General features: G+C 38.1%; 1 protein-coding gene across 1 annotated transcript in view; it reads right to left on the reverse strand.

The window, feature by feature from the left end:
• SCN8A (sodium voltage-gated channel alpha subunit 8) overlaps positions 1-13,947 on the reverse strand; it is a 114,543-nt gene extending 100,596 nt beyond the window's left edge. The window contains exon 1 of the mRNA XM_087814664.1: positions 13,672-13,947. Coding sequence (XP_087670790.1) covers positions 13,672-13,947 — 276 coding nt within the window. The remainder of the gene's footprint in view (positions 1-13,671) is intronic.
• Between the last annotated feature and the right edge of the window lie 1,621 nt (positions 13,948-15,568).

Consider the following 15,568-nt stretch of genomic DNA (forward strand, 5'->3'; position numbering starts at 1 on the left):
AGATAAGAACTGAAAAAATGTCTGTTAGGTTTGGCAATTTGAAATCACAGAGGATCTTACCTTGTCAGTAGAGAGGTAAGGGTGCAGAGTCAGCTGCAAGGACTGGGTGGGAGATGTGCAGGGGGTGATGATGAGCAAAGGCTACTCTTTAAAAGTTTCAATGGATGAAAAGAGATTAGATTAGTTGGGGATCTGAGGTCAAATGAGGGTTCATTAGGATGGGAGAGGTTTTGAGTATGTTTATAAGCTGAGGGGAAGGAATAAATATGAGAGGGAAAGAATGAAAGTACAGAAAAGAAAGGGGAGAACTAAGAGAGTGAAGTTCTAGAGAAGGTAGGAAGGCATGAATGGGGTCAGGGGACAGGGAAAGGGATTGACCTTGAACAGCAGATAGGATACACCATTCTCTGAAATTGAAGGAATCTTTTATTCCAACTTGATTCAACAGACCAAACTCTGTTACCTCAACAAATTGTCTGGAAGAGGAGTGTCTCTTCAGAGCTTGTATCAAAAATTCTACCGCTAGAATCACAGTTGGCAGAAACTGTCATATGACGGGGCAATCCTAACCTTAAATTATGTCAAACAGGGCTAATGTAAAGAATTTACAACTCATGAAATTTGGAAACAGTAAGAGAAGCATCCCTCTGTATAATGGCAATACAGTCTTACTCTCCTAAAAAGGGAATTTAAAATATGATTAATTAAAAATATTAGAACATTTCTCTTAGCAATATTTTTTCTGATATATCTCCTCAGGCAAGGGAAACAAACAAAAAAATAAAAAAGTGGGACTACATCAAACTAAAAAGTTTTTGCAAAGCAAAGGAAACCATCAACAAAACAAAAAGACAACCTACTACATGGAAGAAGATATTTGTCAATGATACATTTCATAAGGGGTTAATATCCAAAATTTATAAAGCACTCATAAAACTCAACACCAAAAAACACAAACAATTCAACTAAAAAGTGGACAGAGGACTTGAATACACACTTTTCCAGAGGAAATACAGATGGCCAATAGACATATGAAAAGATGCTCAATGCCACTAACCATTAGAGAGATGCAAATTAAAACTACAATGAGATATCACCTCACACCTGCCAGAATGGCTATCATTAATAAATCAACAAACAACAAGTGTTGGGGAGAATGTGGAGAAAAGGGAACCCTCGTGCATTTTTGGTGGAAATGCAGATTGGAGCTGTCATTATGGAAAACAGTAGGGAGGTTCCTCAAAAAATTAAAAATGGAACTGTGTTATAACCCAGCAATTCTACTTCTGGGTATATATCTGAAGAAACCCAAAACACTAATTTGAAAGAATATATGCACCCCTACCTTCATTGCAGTGATATTTACAATAGCCAAGATATAAAAGCAACCCAAGTGCCCATCAATAGATGAGTGGATAAAAAAGCTGTGGTACATATACACAATGGAATATTAGTTGGCCATAAAAAAGAATGAAATCTTACCATTGGTGACAGCATGGATAGACCTAGAGGATATTATGCTAAGTGAAATAAATCAGTCACAGAAAGACAAATACCATATGATTTCACTTATATGTGGAATCTAAAGAACAAAATAAACAAACATACAAAATAAAAACAGACTCATAGATACAGAGAACAGACTGATTGTTGCCAGAGGGGGGTAGGGTTGCAGGACCAAGTGAAAAAGTTGAAGGGGTTAAGTACAAATTGGTAGTTACAAAACAGTCACAGGGATGTAAAGTACAGCATAGGGAATACAGACAATAATATTGTAATAACTACATATGGTGCCAGGTGGGCACTGGAAATATTGGGGGGAACACTTTGTAAAGTATATTTTTGCTAACCACTATGCTATACACCTAAAAACTAATACGTACAAAATAATACTGAATGTAAACTGTAATTGAAAAATAAAATTTGCATTAAAAAATACTGTCAGAAGATGATCAATATAATTGAAACCTTTAAACATCCTCCAACATTTAAATGGTTATTATTAAATAACTCATTCAACAGGTAGTTTTTAGAATAAGATTTTATAACCCACACCCTGGAGACACCATCAGACTAATTCCTAAAATTACCTATCAGTGGAATGTTATGGCGAGGTGATCAGCTAGTAAGACACATCATAGAATTCAAGTAAAAGTTGTCTCTTATACATGTGGCTCAGAACTTTGGAATCACAACTTAGTACTTACACAAAGACAAGAAGACCTGAGGTTCTTAAGAACATTCTATGTTTATCTACAGGAACCCCTATAGCTCTCACTGATGCTGAAATGTATTAGAATCCTGCCTATCTAAAAATCCAAGATGGGCATACTCTCAACAGAGAGACAATACTGGCTTTTAAACAACTGAGAGTATCTGCATTATGGGTTCTTTTAAAGCTTATACTTTATAGTACTAGCTTAATGCCTAATTAAGACACTAACATTTGAGTAATCATGTAGCCTTTGGTTACTCTGGATTCTCCAAGTTTAGACTCTGTACCAAGTTAGAGCACCATGAACTAAAGTACTTGGACCATATTATCTTCATTAATGCACTTATCATTATTTGTAATGATTTTATTTCTTCACTTCCTTATTATCTGTTTCCCAATAAAAACTAAGTTCCAAGAGTGTACAGAACTTGTCTGTTTTGTTCTGAAGGGCATAGAACAGAAGCTGCGCATACAGAAAATGCTCAATAACACTTGGTCAAATAGGCGACCGAATGCTCAACTCTCCTTTATCCTCCACAGGAATGAAACCATTGAATCTACCCGTTCCCCTTACTTTCCACGTCTGTCACTACAGTTCAGACCCTCATTACTTCACAGCTGGTCTCTCTGCCCCAGTTCTCTTTCCATCTGATCCATATCCCTGCCATACTCACCTCCCTAAAACACAGCCTTGATCACATGTCCTTACTCCCATTTGAAAACCTTCAGTAGTTCTCTATTGCTTATCAAGCAAATACCAAACTTCTTAGTCTAACACTGTGAGTCCTCTGTGATTTGGCTCCAGCTCTCCCTTTCCAGCTTCATCTTCCATTGCTCCTCAGTCATTTCCCCACATTCCAATCAAATCATACTGCTCAGCTTTTTCTTAACTGTTCTATATCCTTGTCTCTGAGCCTTTGTTCATATTGTTCTTTCCACCAGAGTGTTGCAATCTCTCCCTCTTTTCGAAAACCCAAGGTGTAATTCAAATACCACTCTTACTATGAAGTAAGTAAGGCCCATTCTGGGGCTCCTTTTGTCAAAAATAGTATCACATTATATACTACCATGTTATGAGCTAACTAAGGGTAAATAATGGACTTTTTTCATCTTTCTCCTCCCAAGAAGACCCAATACCCCAAATGCCTCACATATAGAAAGTACTCAAGAAGCATTTGCTAAATAAATGGATCATATTTTATTATGAAGCAACCAGCCTGCTATATATTCCATGTCAGCTTCTCTCATTTCCTTTATAGTCAGCTACTACAGCTCATGCAGCCAAGAAAAAAACAAAATACTTAATACAGATAGGCACGACAGAACAACTTGTATAATACACACGTGATACCAATAATTCAAGTAGAGATTCATACACTAGATAGAGGCTGTTACCTAATAACTTTTTATAAAGTCTCTTCTAATTCTAAGGTTCTACAAGAGGCATGATAAAATTGTTAACACTTAACAATAGTTATCTAGCCCTCTGAAAATATCTCCAAAACATCAGGAAAACTATTTTCTGATCCACTTCCTGAGACCCTAAAGGAAACTAATTCTTTGGGAAAGGAAAATATATATTGGTAATCAGTCTTTTTCCACCTAGAGTTCAATTCATTTTTGGAGATAGAAAATTTTTTCATTATGTCACCTTTTCTATTCAAAGCATTTAGAAAAGCACAGTGTTTTCATATGCATTATCTCATAAGATTAATTCACTTATTCAACAAATAATGATTGAGCACTTACTATAGGGCATGCACTGCCCCAGCTGATGAACATACAAGAGGATGAATAATAAACAAATAAATATATACCTATGGAGAAAAATAAAGTAGGGTTGGGCAATAGGCTCTTTTATTTTATCTATGGAAGTCAAGAAATGATCTTCACAACAACCCTATAAGATAGGTGGGATATTGGCTATTAGCATAATCTTAACTTTTTAGGTTGAGAAAACTGAGATTTTCGAGTATTAAGTGATAAGCCCAAGATCACCTAGAATTAGATGTGGATGGGATCAGAAACAAGATTTCCCAACTCCTGGTCTATTTTGCTAAGGCTATAAGAGAGGACTCTGACTTAGGAATGTTTAATTAAATTCCTTTCCCTCTAGATAATGATACTTGGAGAGTGGAAAAGAACCCCAAACATGTACATCACTAATCCATCTCCCTGAGAATGACCTACCTCCCACTGGCTCCCAAGCATTTGCCTCAATTCAATTTGGTGAATAAAGTAACAAAAACACCATTTTATTTTCTTATATTGTTGCAAAAAATTTAACAAAATAAAACAATGTTTTAAAATATGTAGTTTTTATATAAAACAGAAAGCAGCATCTAGGTTTATTGTGCAAAAGTAGGCAATGCAAACACCTCATTAGCAATACTTCAGATCACACCTAATGAATGTAAACTCTCTTTTAACAGCCTGTCTCTGCTCTGCGCACCTGTTAAAAGTGTGTGAAAATAGATTCTGCAAGGATTTTCTGCCAGAAGCTCATGGGACACTCTCTCTGTCACTAGAGTTCTTCATGTGAGGAAGCTGATGATACTAATATTAGCGATGATATAAGGAGAAAATTGGAAGTATTGTTGGGAACAGGATGCCCTGCCACACCTAACCTGAGTTAAACCTAAAACCCACTTCTTATTACAGATAGGGCTGAAGATCTTAATGTATTATAGAAATTCAGCCCAGCCGGGCGTAGCTCAGCAGTTGAGCGTCGACCTAGGATCCAGGTGATTGGGGTTCAATTCCCGGTCAGGACACATGCCCAGGTTGCAGGCTCGATCCCCAGTCAGGGGCGTGCAGGAGGCAGCCGATCAATGACTCTCTCATCATTGATGTTTCTCTCTCTCTCTCTCCCTCTCCTTTCCTCTCTCTGAAATCAATAACGATGTATTAAAAAAAAAAAGAAAAAAAAATTCAGAAGGAGAAATCAGTTCTAGCGTAGGAGAATCAATTTAGGCTTTAAGAAAAAAGAGGCCTCAGGCCTGGTCCTAGACAAATGGGTAGAGTGAAAAGGTAAAGTTAAGCATTCGACAAAATCCAGCACTCATTTTTGATAAAAACTCTCAGCAAAGTGGGAATAGAGCGAACATACCTCAACATAATAAAGGCCATATGCGACAAACCTACAGCTAACATCATACTCAATGGTCAAAAACTAAAACCATTTCCCTTAAAAACAGGAAAAAGACAGGGTTGTCTGCTTTTACTCTTATTATTTTTAAATATATCTTTATTGATTTCAGAGAGAGGAAGGGAGAGGGGGAGAGAGAGAGAAACATCAATGATGAGAGAGTCGTCATTAATCAGCCACCTCCTGCACACCCCTGACTGGGGATCAAGTCTGCAACCCGGGCATGTGCCCTGACTGGGAATTGAACTGCAAGTTCCTGGATCCTAGGTTAATGCTCAACCTCTGAGCCAAGCCTGGCTGGGCTCACCACTCTTATTTAACATAGTACTGGAATCCTTGCCACAGCCATCAAACCGGAAGAAAACATAAAAGGTATCCAAATTGGAAAGGAGGAAGTAAAACTGTCATTATTTGCAGATGACATGATATTGTACATAGAAAACCCTAAAGACGCCACCAAAGTACTACTAGATTTGATAAATGAATTCAGCAAGGTAGCTGGATACAAAATTAACATCAGAAAATCGAGGGCATTTTTATACACCAATAATGAACAAAATCGAGGGCATTTTTATACACCAATAATGAACTCTCAGAAACAGAAACTAAAAAAGCAATACCATTTACCACTGCAACTAAAAAAATAAGATACCTAGGAATAAACTTAACCAAGGATGTAAAAGATCTGTACTCAGAAAACTACACAACACTGAAAAAAGAAATAGAGGAAGATATAAACAAGTGGAAAAATTAATATCATTAAAATTTCCATACTACCCAAGGCAATCTATAGATTCAAAGCAATTCCTATTAAAATACCAACAGCATATTTCACAGAGCTAGAACAAATATTCCAAAAATTTATCTGGAACTGAAAAAGATTCCGAATAGCCGCAGCAATCTTGAGAAAGAAGAACAGAGTTGGAGGGATCACTTTACCAGATATCAAACTACACTACAAAGCCATTGTAATAAAAACTGCCTGGTATTGGTACAACAGACATATAAATCAATGGAAGAGAACAGAGATCCCAGAAATAGACCCACACCATTATGGTCAGTTAATATTTAACAAAGGAGGCAAGAGCGTACAATGGAGTAAAGACAGTGTCTTCAATAAATGATGTTGCGAAAAGTGGACAGATACATGCAAAAAAATGAAACTAGGTCACCAACTTACTCCACACACAAGAATAAATTCAAAATGGATAAAAGACTTAAATGTAAGTCATGAAACAATAAAAATCCTGGAAGAAAACATAGGCAGTAAAGTCACAGACATCTCACATAGTGGAATTTTCACAGATAAATCTCCTAGGGCAAGAGAAACTAAGAAAAAATAAACTAATGGGACTACATCAAACTAAAAAGCTTCTGCACAGCAAAAGAAATCAGCCTCAAAATACAAAAGAGCCCTGCTGTATGGGAGAACATATTTGCCAAGGATGCATCTGATAGGGCTAATTTCCAAAGTGTACAAAGAACTCATACAACGCAACAGGAGGAAGACAAACAATCCAATTAAAAAATGGGCAAATGACCTGAATAGACACTTCTTCAAAGAGGACATACAGATGGCCAAGAGACATAAGAAAAAATGTTCAGCGTCGCTAATCATCAGAGAGATGCAAATTAAAACCACAATGAGGTATCACTTCACACCTGTTAGAATGGCTGCTATCAACAAATCAACAAATAACACGTGCTGGCGAAGATGTGGAGAAAGGGGAACTCTGGTACACTGCTGGTGGGAATGCAGACTGGTGCAGTCACTATGGAAAACAGTATGGAGGTTCCTCAAAAAATTGAAAATGAAACTGCCTTTTGACCCAGTGATCCCACTTCTAGGAATATATCCTAAGAATCTTGAAACATTAATCAGAAAAAATATATGTACCCCTATGTTCATAGCAGCATTATTTACAAGAGAGAAGATCTGGAAACAGTCTAAGTGCTCATCAGTAGATGAGTGGATAAAAAAGCTGTAAAACATTTGCACCATGAAATACTACGCAGCTGTAAAGAAGAAGGATCTCATACTCTTTGAGACAGTATGGATGGACCTGGAGAAAATTACGCTAAGTGAAATAAGCCAGTCAGAGAAAGACAAATATCACATGATCTCACTTATATGTGGAATCTAAAGAACATAATAAACTGATGAACAAAATAGATTCAGTGACAGGGAAGCATGCAACAGACTGACAAATCTCAGAGGGAAGGTGAGGGTGGGTGGGGAGAGATTAACCAAAGAATTTATGTGCATATATACATAACCCATGGACACAGGCAATAGTGTGGTGGGGGCTGGGGACGGGGAGTAGGTGCAAGGTGGAAGGAGTCAATGGGGAAAAAAGGGGACATCTGTAATACTTTGAACAATTAAAAAAAAAAGAAAGGTAAAGTTAAAATACAGAGTACTTTCCAAGAGAAGGGGATGGAGGCCAGAAGGCAGGGGACACTAAGGAAACTACTTAGTAGCCTGCTACTGTTAAAACATAGTATGTGACAAGCATAAGTGTGAAATACAATTAGAAGGATATAGATAGGTCCAACTATGTCTTGTACATATATATTATAGAAAATCGAAGGCCAGAGAATTTGAGTGATTTGACTAAGGGCAAACAAGAGGCAAAGGTAGAACTGAAACGAAGGTTTTTATTTTCCTAGTTAGGTGTTCTTTTCACTAAACCATTCTGTAGGCTGGGGAATTGGAACAGATGGGAGATAACCTTCCTTTAAAAATTAAGAAGCCCGGCCTGGTGTGGCTCAGTGGTAGAGTGTGGACCCATGAACCAGGAGGTCACAGTTCAATTCCCAGTCAGGGTACATGCCTGGGTTGTAGGCTCAATCCTCAATAGGGGGTGTGCAGGAGGCAACCAGTCAACGATTCTCTCTTATCATCGATGTTTCCCTTTCCCCCTCTACCTTCTTCTCTTTGAAGAAAAAAAAAAATTAAGAATATGCAGAGAGGTTAAGTAAATTGGCTCCAGATCACATGTCCAGCTGAACAGGTGTAGCGGTGCTGATACTGAGCCCAAGTCTCTGGAATAACTTGTCTGTGGCTGCTAGATTACTCGGAGCTCCTTCACTTTAGAAGATACAATACTGGAGCTAAAACAAATGTCATCCTTTCCCTCAGAAGCACTGCACTTCTTAGGACTCATCCTAAGAAGGGTTCATAAACCACAGGGATTATCAGGAATGTGAATGAAAAAGCAGGGGTGTTCTGTATGGGTTTTTTTGGTCTCTATATATGCCTGCCTAGCTTCAGCACAGAGCAAATTGAATCTGAGAACCAATTAATGAAAAGCTAGAAAAGCAGGGAACTAGAAGTATGTTGTAATGAACTAAGATTTAGGAGGTATGGGTTCCAGTCCTGGCTCTACGACTAACGGTGATGTTGGCTCTTTTTACCCCTAAAGATTTTTTTTTTTTTTTTAAAGCATATCTTTATTGATTTCAGAGAGAGGAAAGGAAGGGGGAGAGAGAGAGATAGAAACATCAATGATGAGAGAGTCATTGATCGGCTGCTTAGCCTGCAAGACGGGCATGTGCCCTGACCAGGAATCGAACCCTGATCTCCTGGATCCTAGGTCGATGCTCAACCACTGAGCCACGCCCGGCCGGGCAACCCCTAAACATTTTTTATTGATTTTTAGAGAGAGAGAAACATCAATGTGAGAGTGAAACATCGATTGGCTGCCTCCTGCCCACCCCCTACCGAGGATTGAGCCCACAACCTTTTGGTGTACGAGACAGCACCCAACCAACTGAAGCACACCAGCCGGGGCTGGTGATGTTGGCTTTTAACAAAGTACTTCACACATCATTAAATTTATAAAGTGAGGAGGCTAAACGAGGGGATCTCTCTAAGGCTACCATAATCTAATTTTCTATGATTCTAGGTAGCCTTCAGTTTGCAGGGAAAGGTAGACATGAAAAGCTGAAGGTAAAATGAACTTTGGGAAACCACACATAATTTTTTAAATGCAATAAGAATATGCCCTATTTAAAGGCTCAGTCAATTCTATAATTTGGATTTTTTGTTTATGGGACTTTTGGATTTATTACGGTGACACTGGTTAACAAAATTATACAGGTTTCAGGTGCACAATTCCACAACATATCATCTGTACACTGTATTGTATGTTCACCACTCCAAGTCAAGTTTCCTTCCATCACCATTTGTCACCCTTTTACCTTCTTCCATCTTCCCACATCTCCTCTCCTTGGGACTTTCTTATAAGAGGACATACCAATAAAACAAAAAGAACACACATAACAATGATCAGTTTTAAGAAATAGGAAAAGGGGTAGGAGCCAACTCTGGAGAACTTCTTTCAACTTATCTACAGATTTTCTTGCCCCCTTAAGACAGTTATTAGGAATATATGTGGCCATTTAAAATTCAACAAGTTAGGTATTGGAGAGTATTTTTTATAATGAAGACAGAGACACACTTCAAGCAATACAGAAAAAGTCCTTGATTTGATTTTCTATAAAAATGTGGGAAGGGGAGAAGTACACTGAAAATTTACACTGATAAAATTTAAGATTCCATATTATGAAAATTTAAGATTCCATATTAGCAAAATTAAGACTTCAACCAGTGTAACAAAATAGCAGAGAGAAAACCAAAAATAAAGGCATTCAGGACAGTTCAAGTTCCTTGAAATATCTACGTGTTTTTGCTTGTACATATATAAAGAAACTCTGGAAGATACTACTAACAGTGGTTACCTATACAGGGAGACAGGAAGTAGACAGAGAGAGTAAGGTGTACAAAAGAGACTTGTTACTGAATAACTTTTTACACTGAATTTTTAACCATGTAAATATATTACCTATTTTAAAAATTAAATAAATAAAATTTTAAGTGGTCCTCAAATTCAATTATTTGCAGGAAACAGTTGAAAAACAAGAAAGCCAAAGAAAGGAGAACAAAGTACCAAAGGACAAAGAAAACATGGTAGGACTGGGAGGTCTGAGGCAATCCAAATAGAGGAAGACCCAGGTTTTTCAGGGACCAGCTGGGAAAGTCAGTTGAAGTGCAATGTGGACAATACTGTTGAGGACCTCAAGAGGCTTATGATAGCTCAAACCAGCATCAGCTGGTACTAGAGTATCTTGAAATTTTAAGGCTCTGTGTGCCTACATAGTGTGAAATCCACAATGGGATGAAACCAGAACTTAACTAATAGGGAACTAGTTTTCTTTCACCCTCTAAAATAAAGAGGGAAGAAAATGAGAAACAAGTTTCTATGAAGAGTAACAAAAATTATTAATTAGAAAATGAGACCTATGAGGAAAAGATAAAGAAATCTACTTGCATAATTTAACAAAGAAAAGAAATTCTATTTTGCAAAAATTATTTAAGGCAGCCCTTGAAAAACAGTAGAACGGAATGTCCTCTTAAAGTCATTTCTACCCTCAAGATTTTTTATTTTGGTTTAATTCCCAGTGTGCTTCCTTGAAGGGTAGGTAGACCTTGCTAATCTGACCTAGTGAAAGGCCTAGTTAGTGAGAAGTAATGCCAGTGAAGATTTGCAAGTAAACTTGAACAAATTTATTTTTAGTCAACTGAAAAATCCCTTACTTAAAAGTATGATTAATACTTCTGAAGCGCTACTAATGTTCTTTCTTGTCATGGGTGTTAGTTTGCTTTATAATAATCATTAAGTTATGTATTTATGAACTTTTCTGCATGGTGGTATAGTATGGTGGTATATTTCACAATTATTTTTAAAGAATTATAAAAATAACAACAGAACAATTAAAGCTATTCTTTCCATGAACTGTTTACCCGTATAGTGAAGCTAAAGGCTAAAGTCAGACTGTCTATCATGAAAAGCCAGTTCCCTAATGGAGCACCATCAATATCTGACCTAACTAAGGAATGATACTGATCAGGGCCAGAAACCCACCCTCTTTGGGTCCTCTCTCCCACTCCAGGGCTACTGAAATCTCAGGCATTAGATATTGTCTATAGGGCAGGAATCATGGAAAAAGGCATGGGAACATTGGGCTCTGACAGCAAATTACCTCTATATATTTTTCATATATTAAGTCAGGTTTAAAAAAGAAAATTTAATTTGTATTTGAGTTAGAAAAATAAAAAGTTCAAAAAAAAAGTAGAGGTTTTAACCATCTAAAAGGCAAGGGTCAAAGGAGATTTACCTGTCTGTTTATTGCTATAGGAGTGCTTTCTGAAAAAATTACATCAACTGGCCCAACTTATCTAAACAGGCACAACTTGAACCCTGCAATTTGTCATTTATTTATAGTTCTAATAAGACCATGGATGCAAGGATAGTAAAGAGGAGGGAAATTATTTCAAAACTTTATAATGAATAAAATATTTTTCTAAAAACAAAGTTTCTATGCCCCCTTATTGACTCATCCAGAAAGTTAAAGCTTGCCTATCTACCCCAAATTGCAAAGGCCCAGATAAAAACGTTAAGACTTCAGAAAAGAGTAAATGAGGAAATCAGTGACAGTTTATGGAAACTACTTAGCCCCAGAACTTGGTATCTAAAAAAATCCTTAAAAATTCTGTCCTCAGTTTCTAGATGAGAAAATTTAGGCCTACAGAGGTGAAGTGACTTGCTGAAGGTCATGAATTAGTTTTGAGAAGTTTTTTCTTCATTTATTACTTTCTTTCCCCATAAGTTATTTGTTGTACCTTGAAAAAAACATATTAAAAAAGAAAAATATAAATAATAAACATGATGAATTATGATAGTCAGGATTTCTTACTGCTCTATATATTATATCACATTTTGTTCCTTAAACTTTCTAAATTTCCCAGTGTTAGATATAAGCTAGTGATTCCACTTTTTCCTATTATGTAGCTGTTCTGAGCTGTGACAGAAGTACATGAGTAAAGGACTATTTTGTGTAGACAGTGTCTTAAATGCTCTTGCCATCCTGAACTAAAAATGCTTCCATAACTAAGTCAAGAGATCTATTGGCCTCATCTTACTTCTGTCCCATTATTAAGCCAAAGGAACTGAAATTTCTTCTAAAACGGAAATACTGAAAGGCAATTAAGGGCAGTTTATAAGGCAGTGTTGTTAATAAAGGAAGTTTAGTTAAGCTTTATGTTTATAAATATATAATTACACAAAAAGCCCCCGCCCCAATCTGGAAACACCTATAGATTTAATTCTTTAAATGACATCTTAACATTAAATGAGGGATCCCCTAAAAAGGTGTCCAATATCAGTCCTCACTATTCAATGGCTAATTACTTGGCTGGTGGATTATCCAGGGGGCTTTGCTTCTTTACTTGTGACCTTGTTTCGTAAGACAGTCATGAGAAAGAAACCCAAGGTTTGGTTAAACATTTGTTAGGGAGATTTAAAATTTGACCAAATGAAGATTGGTATTTCTTTCACTTATGCTTCTTACTAAGCAGGAGTAATAGGACAGACTCTAATGCAAGAATCAGTGCTGGCTCAACCCAGACAACTGTGTAACAAGGCCAAAGACTCAGAGTCTCTCCTCATTGTCCCAGTTTGGCTTCCTCTATTCTATTCCTGTGCCCAGTAGCTATGCTCCAATGTAAAAAACAGGGCTGGATAAGAGTACAAATCCATCATCTCCATTAACAACATGCTCTGTTAACATCATAATACCAATACCATCTTTATTTTTATTTATTTTTTGTTAATCCTCACCCAACGATATTTTTTCCATTTATTTTTAGAGAGAGTAGAAGGGAGGAGGGGAGGGGGAGAGGAAGAGGAAGAGAGATAGGGAGGGAGACAGAGAGAAACATCAATGTTAAAGAAACACATCAGTTGGTTGCCTCGTCCCAACCAGGGTCCAGGAGTCGAAACTGCAACCCAGGTACGTACCCTTGACCAGGAATTGAACCCTTGACCCTTCAGTGCATGGGCTGATGCTCTAACCACTGAGCAACACCAGGCAGGGCCATCTTTATATTTAAAGATAGAATTCTGAATGGGTGTGACAGATTCTACAGAGCTATACCACCTTTTACCATGTCATCTTTCTTAGACTCTATTAAATAGTTTCACTTCAGTTATGTCCTCTTTTTCTAATCTGGCCAGGAGCCAAAAATATAAGTCTTATTAAGAGAGTTCAGAAGTACCACAACCCACAAATGACCCTTAGCAGCAATTAAACTGAAAAATAATCCCCATGAGCCAGAACTGAAACAAAAGGTTAACTACTTATCCAAACTTTGGCAAAGAGACACAGTTCCTTCTCCCCCATTTCCCCTAAGCCTGTTAGGAAAGGGGTATCTGAAGCTGCTGCTCCTTCTCCTCCTGCAACTCACTTTCTGCGTCAAATAGTATGGGTCAAAGTCCTCCAGGGGAACAGCAACCAGGCCTTGTGGGATGTCCCCATAGATGAAAGGCAAACTCTTCCCTGCTTCCAGGTCACTGTTTGGCTTAGGCTTGCTGTCCTCATCGTCTTCCCGATGACTGCCATCGGCCTTCGGTGGTTTCTTAAGCTTGCTTTCAGCAATGCGCCTCTCGATGTTTGCCAGTGACTCAGGGGTGAAAGGCTTGAAACTATCAGGGCCTGGTGGTGCGAGCAGCTGCGCTGCCATCTTCTCATCCTGCAGCAGCTTCGTTAGTTATGCTGCGTCCAGGACAGGTCAGCTCTGGAAGAAAAAGCAACACAGACAGCATTAATCAATCGCGGCTCGAAAAAGAGGCCAGACTAAACCATCTCACTCAACCTTTATTCACAACCTTTGCAACACATAGTTTCTTCTATGACACTTATTTTTCTCTTCAGAAAAATCTGTGGCATGGGCTAGGTCATGTTTGTAACTACCCCTCAGAGGAATGATCAGCCAGAAGATCAAAAGATGGGAGTCTCCTGAATGCTAGTATTTATTATTTACTTAGATGCAACTCACTGTTAGGAGCCACATACAACTACTATACAAAGATAAATTCCATATCCTCAAGGAACTTCTCTTCTAAACTAATAAGGTATATTTAACATTACCCTGGGGCACATGTTAGCTTTGGATTCCTTATATGCTCAAGTTGCCTTCCTGTCCTAGAACTCCACTCCCCAAAGAAATATTCTAACTTCCAAGGACAACACAAGGGTAAACTGTCAGTCTTTTTCAATTTCAGCTTCTGAAAGCACGAAACCTTTCAAAACTTTGGAGGCACAAAATATAGATAAAATAGCTTCCATCTGCTTTGGCTCTTCCATTTCAAGATATTTTTCAATTCACCAAGTTGTGTAAAATCCATCCAGTATAAAAGCCCAGAAGTACCTTTTTTGATGACCAAGCTCCTTCCAGGGACAAATGCAAACCACTTTTCTCTGTGGAGAGGGCAGACACTGCTTTACGTATCTCCCACTCAGCAGCAAGGAAAAGCAGATGGGAGAGGCATTTTAGAGGACTTCCTCTGATGCAACAGCACTGCGGCCCTCAGGGTGAATGACAGCAGAAAGGCCTGCGTGCAACCTGAGAGGGGCTCAAACCAGGAAGGACGGGAAGTGAGAAGAGTAACAAACCACAATTCCCTTCTAAAAAGAAAAACTAAAGTGCCATAACAGAGCCAATGATTTCTAAGCATGGTATTTGAAAGCCAATTTTCATTTATGTTTAAACAGGGTTATTTAAATCCATGCCTCGAGACAAAGGATTCCCTAATGTCAAAGGAACACAGTGTTTGGTTACTGTCACAAAAGGACCCTGGCAGGTGAGTCTAACCATGAAAGCTTTAGGGTGTTACTGGCAGTTCATCTGGTGCTCCTGGTGCTCCTCTTTCCTTTAGTTTGGTGAGCTCCACAAAGACAATCTGAGAAATTTTTTTAAAAGGCTAGCAATTGTTCTTTCCCTCCTACTTAGCCCTCAGGGTCCACTTCAAGGCACGTATCCATAAAACTCCAGGCTCCTCAAGAGTACAGTTAGTAGAGTTAACGCTAAATAATTTGGGAATGAAATACCCAAGGGCTCCTTTTATAAATACACCCGCAGAGGTCCCTGATTTCTCTAGTGGTGGTGATTGCTAAGTGTTGCAAAGGCAGTAAGTAGTGTCCACATACAAGCTGGTCCACTTTCTCACTTATAGCACAGGACTAATGAGGCCAGAACCAGAAGTTTGCCCCCATACAGACCTGTTAGCTTCACACTGTGCAAAAAACCCACACTGTTCCACAGGCGGTAAGGTCAAAGAAATTATTTTCATGTATGAAGCATG

The sequence above is a fragment of the Miniopterus natalensis genome, chromosome 2 (genome assembly GCF_054644295.1).
Source record: "Miniopterus natalensis isolate mMinNat1 chromosome 2, mMinNat1.hap1, whole genome shotgun sequence".
NCBI classification, from domain to species: Eukaryota; Metazoa; Chordata; class Mammalia; order Chiroptera; family Miniopteridae; genus Miniopterus; species Miniopterus natalensis.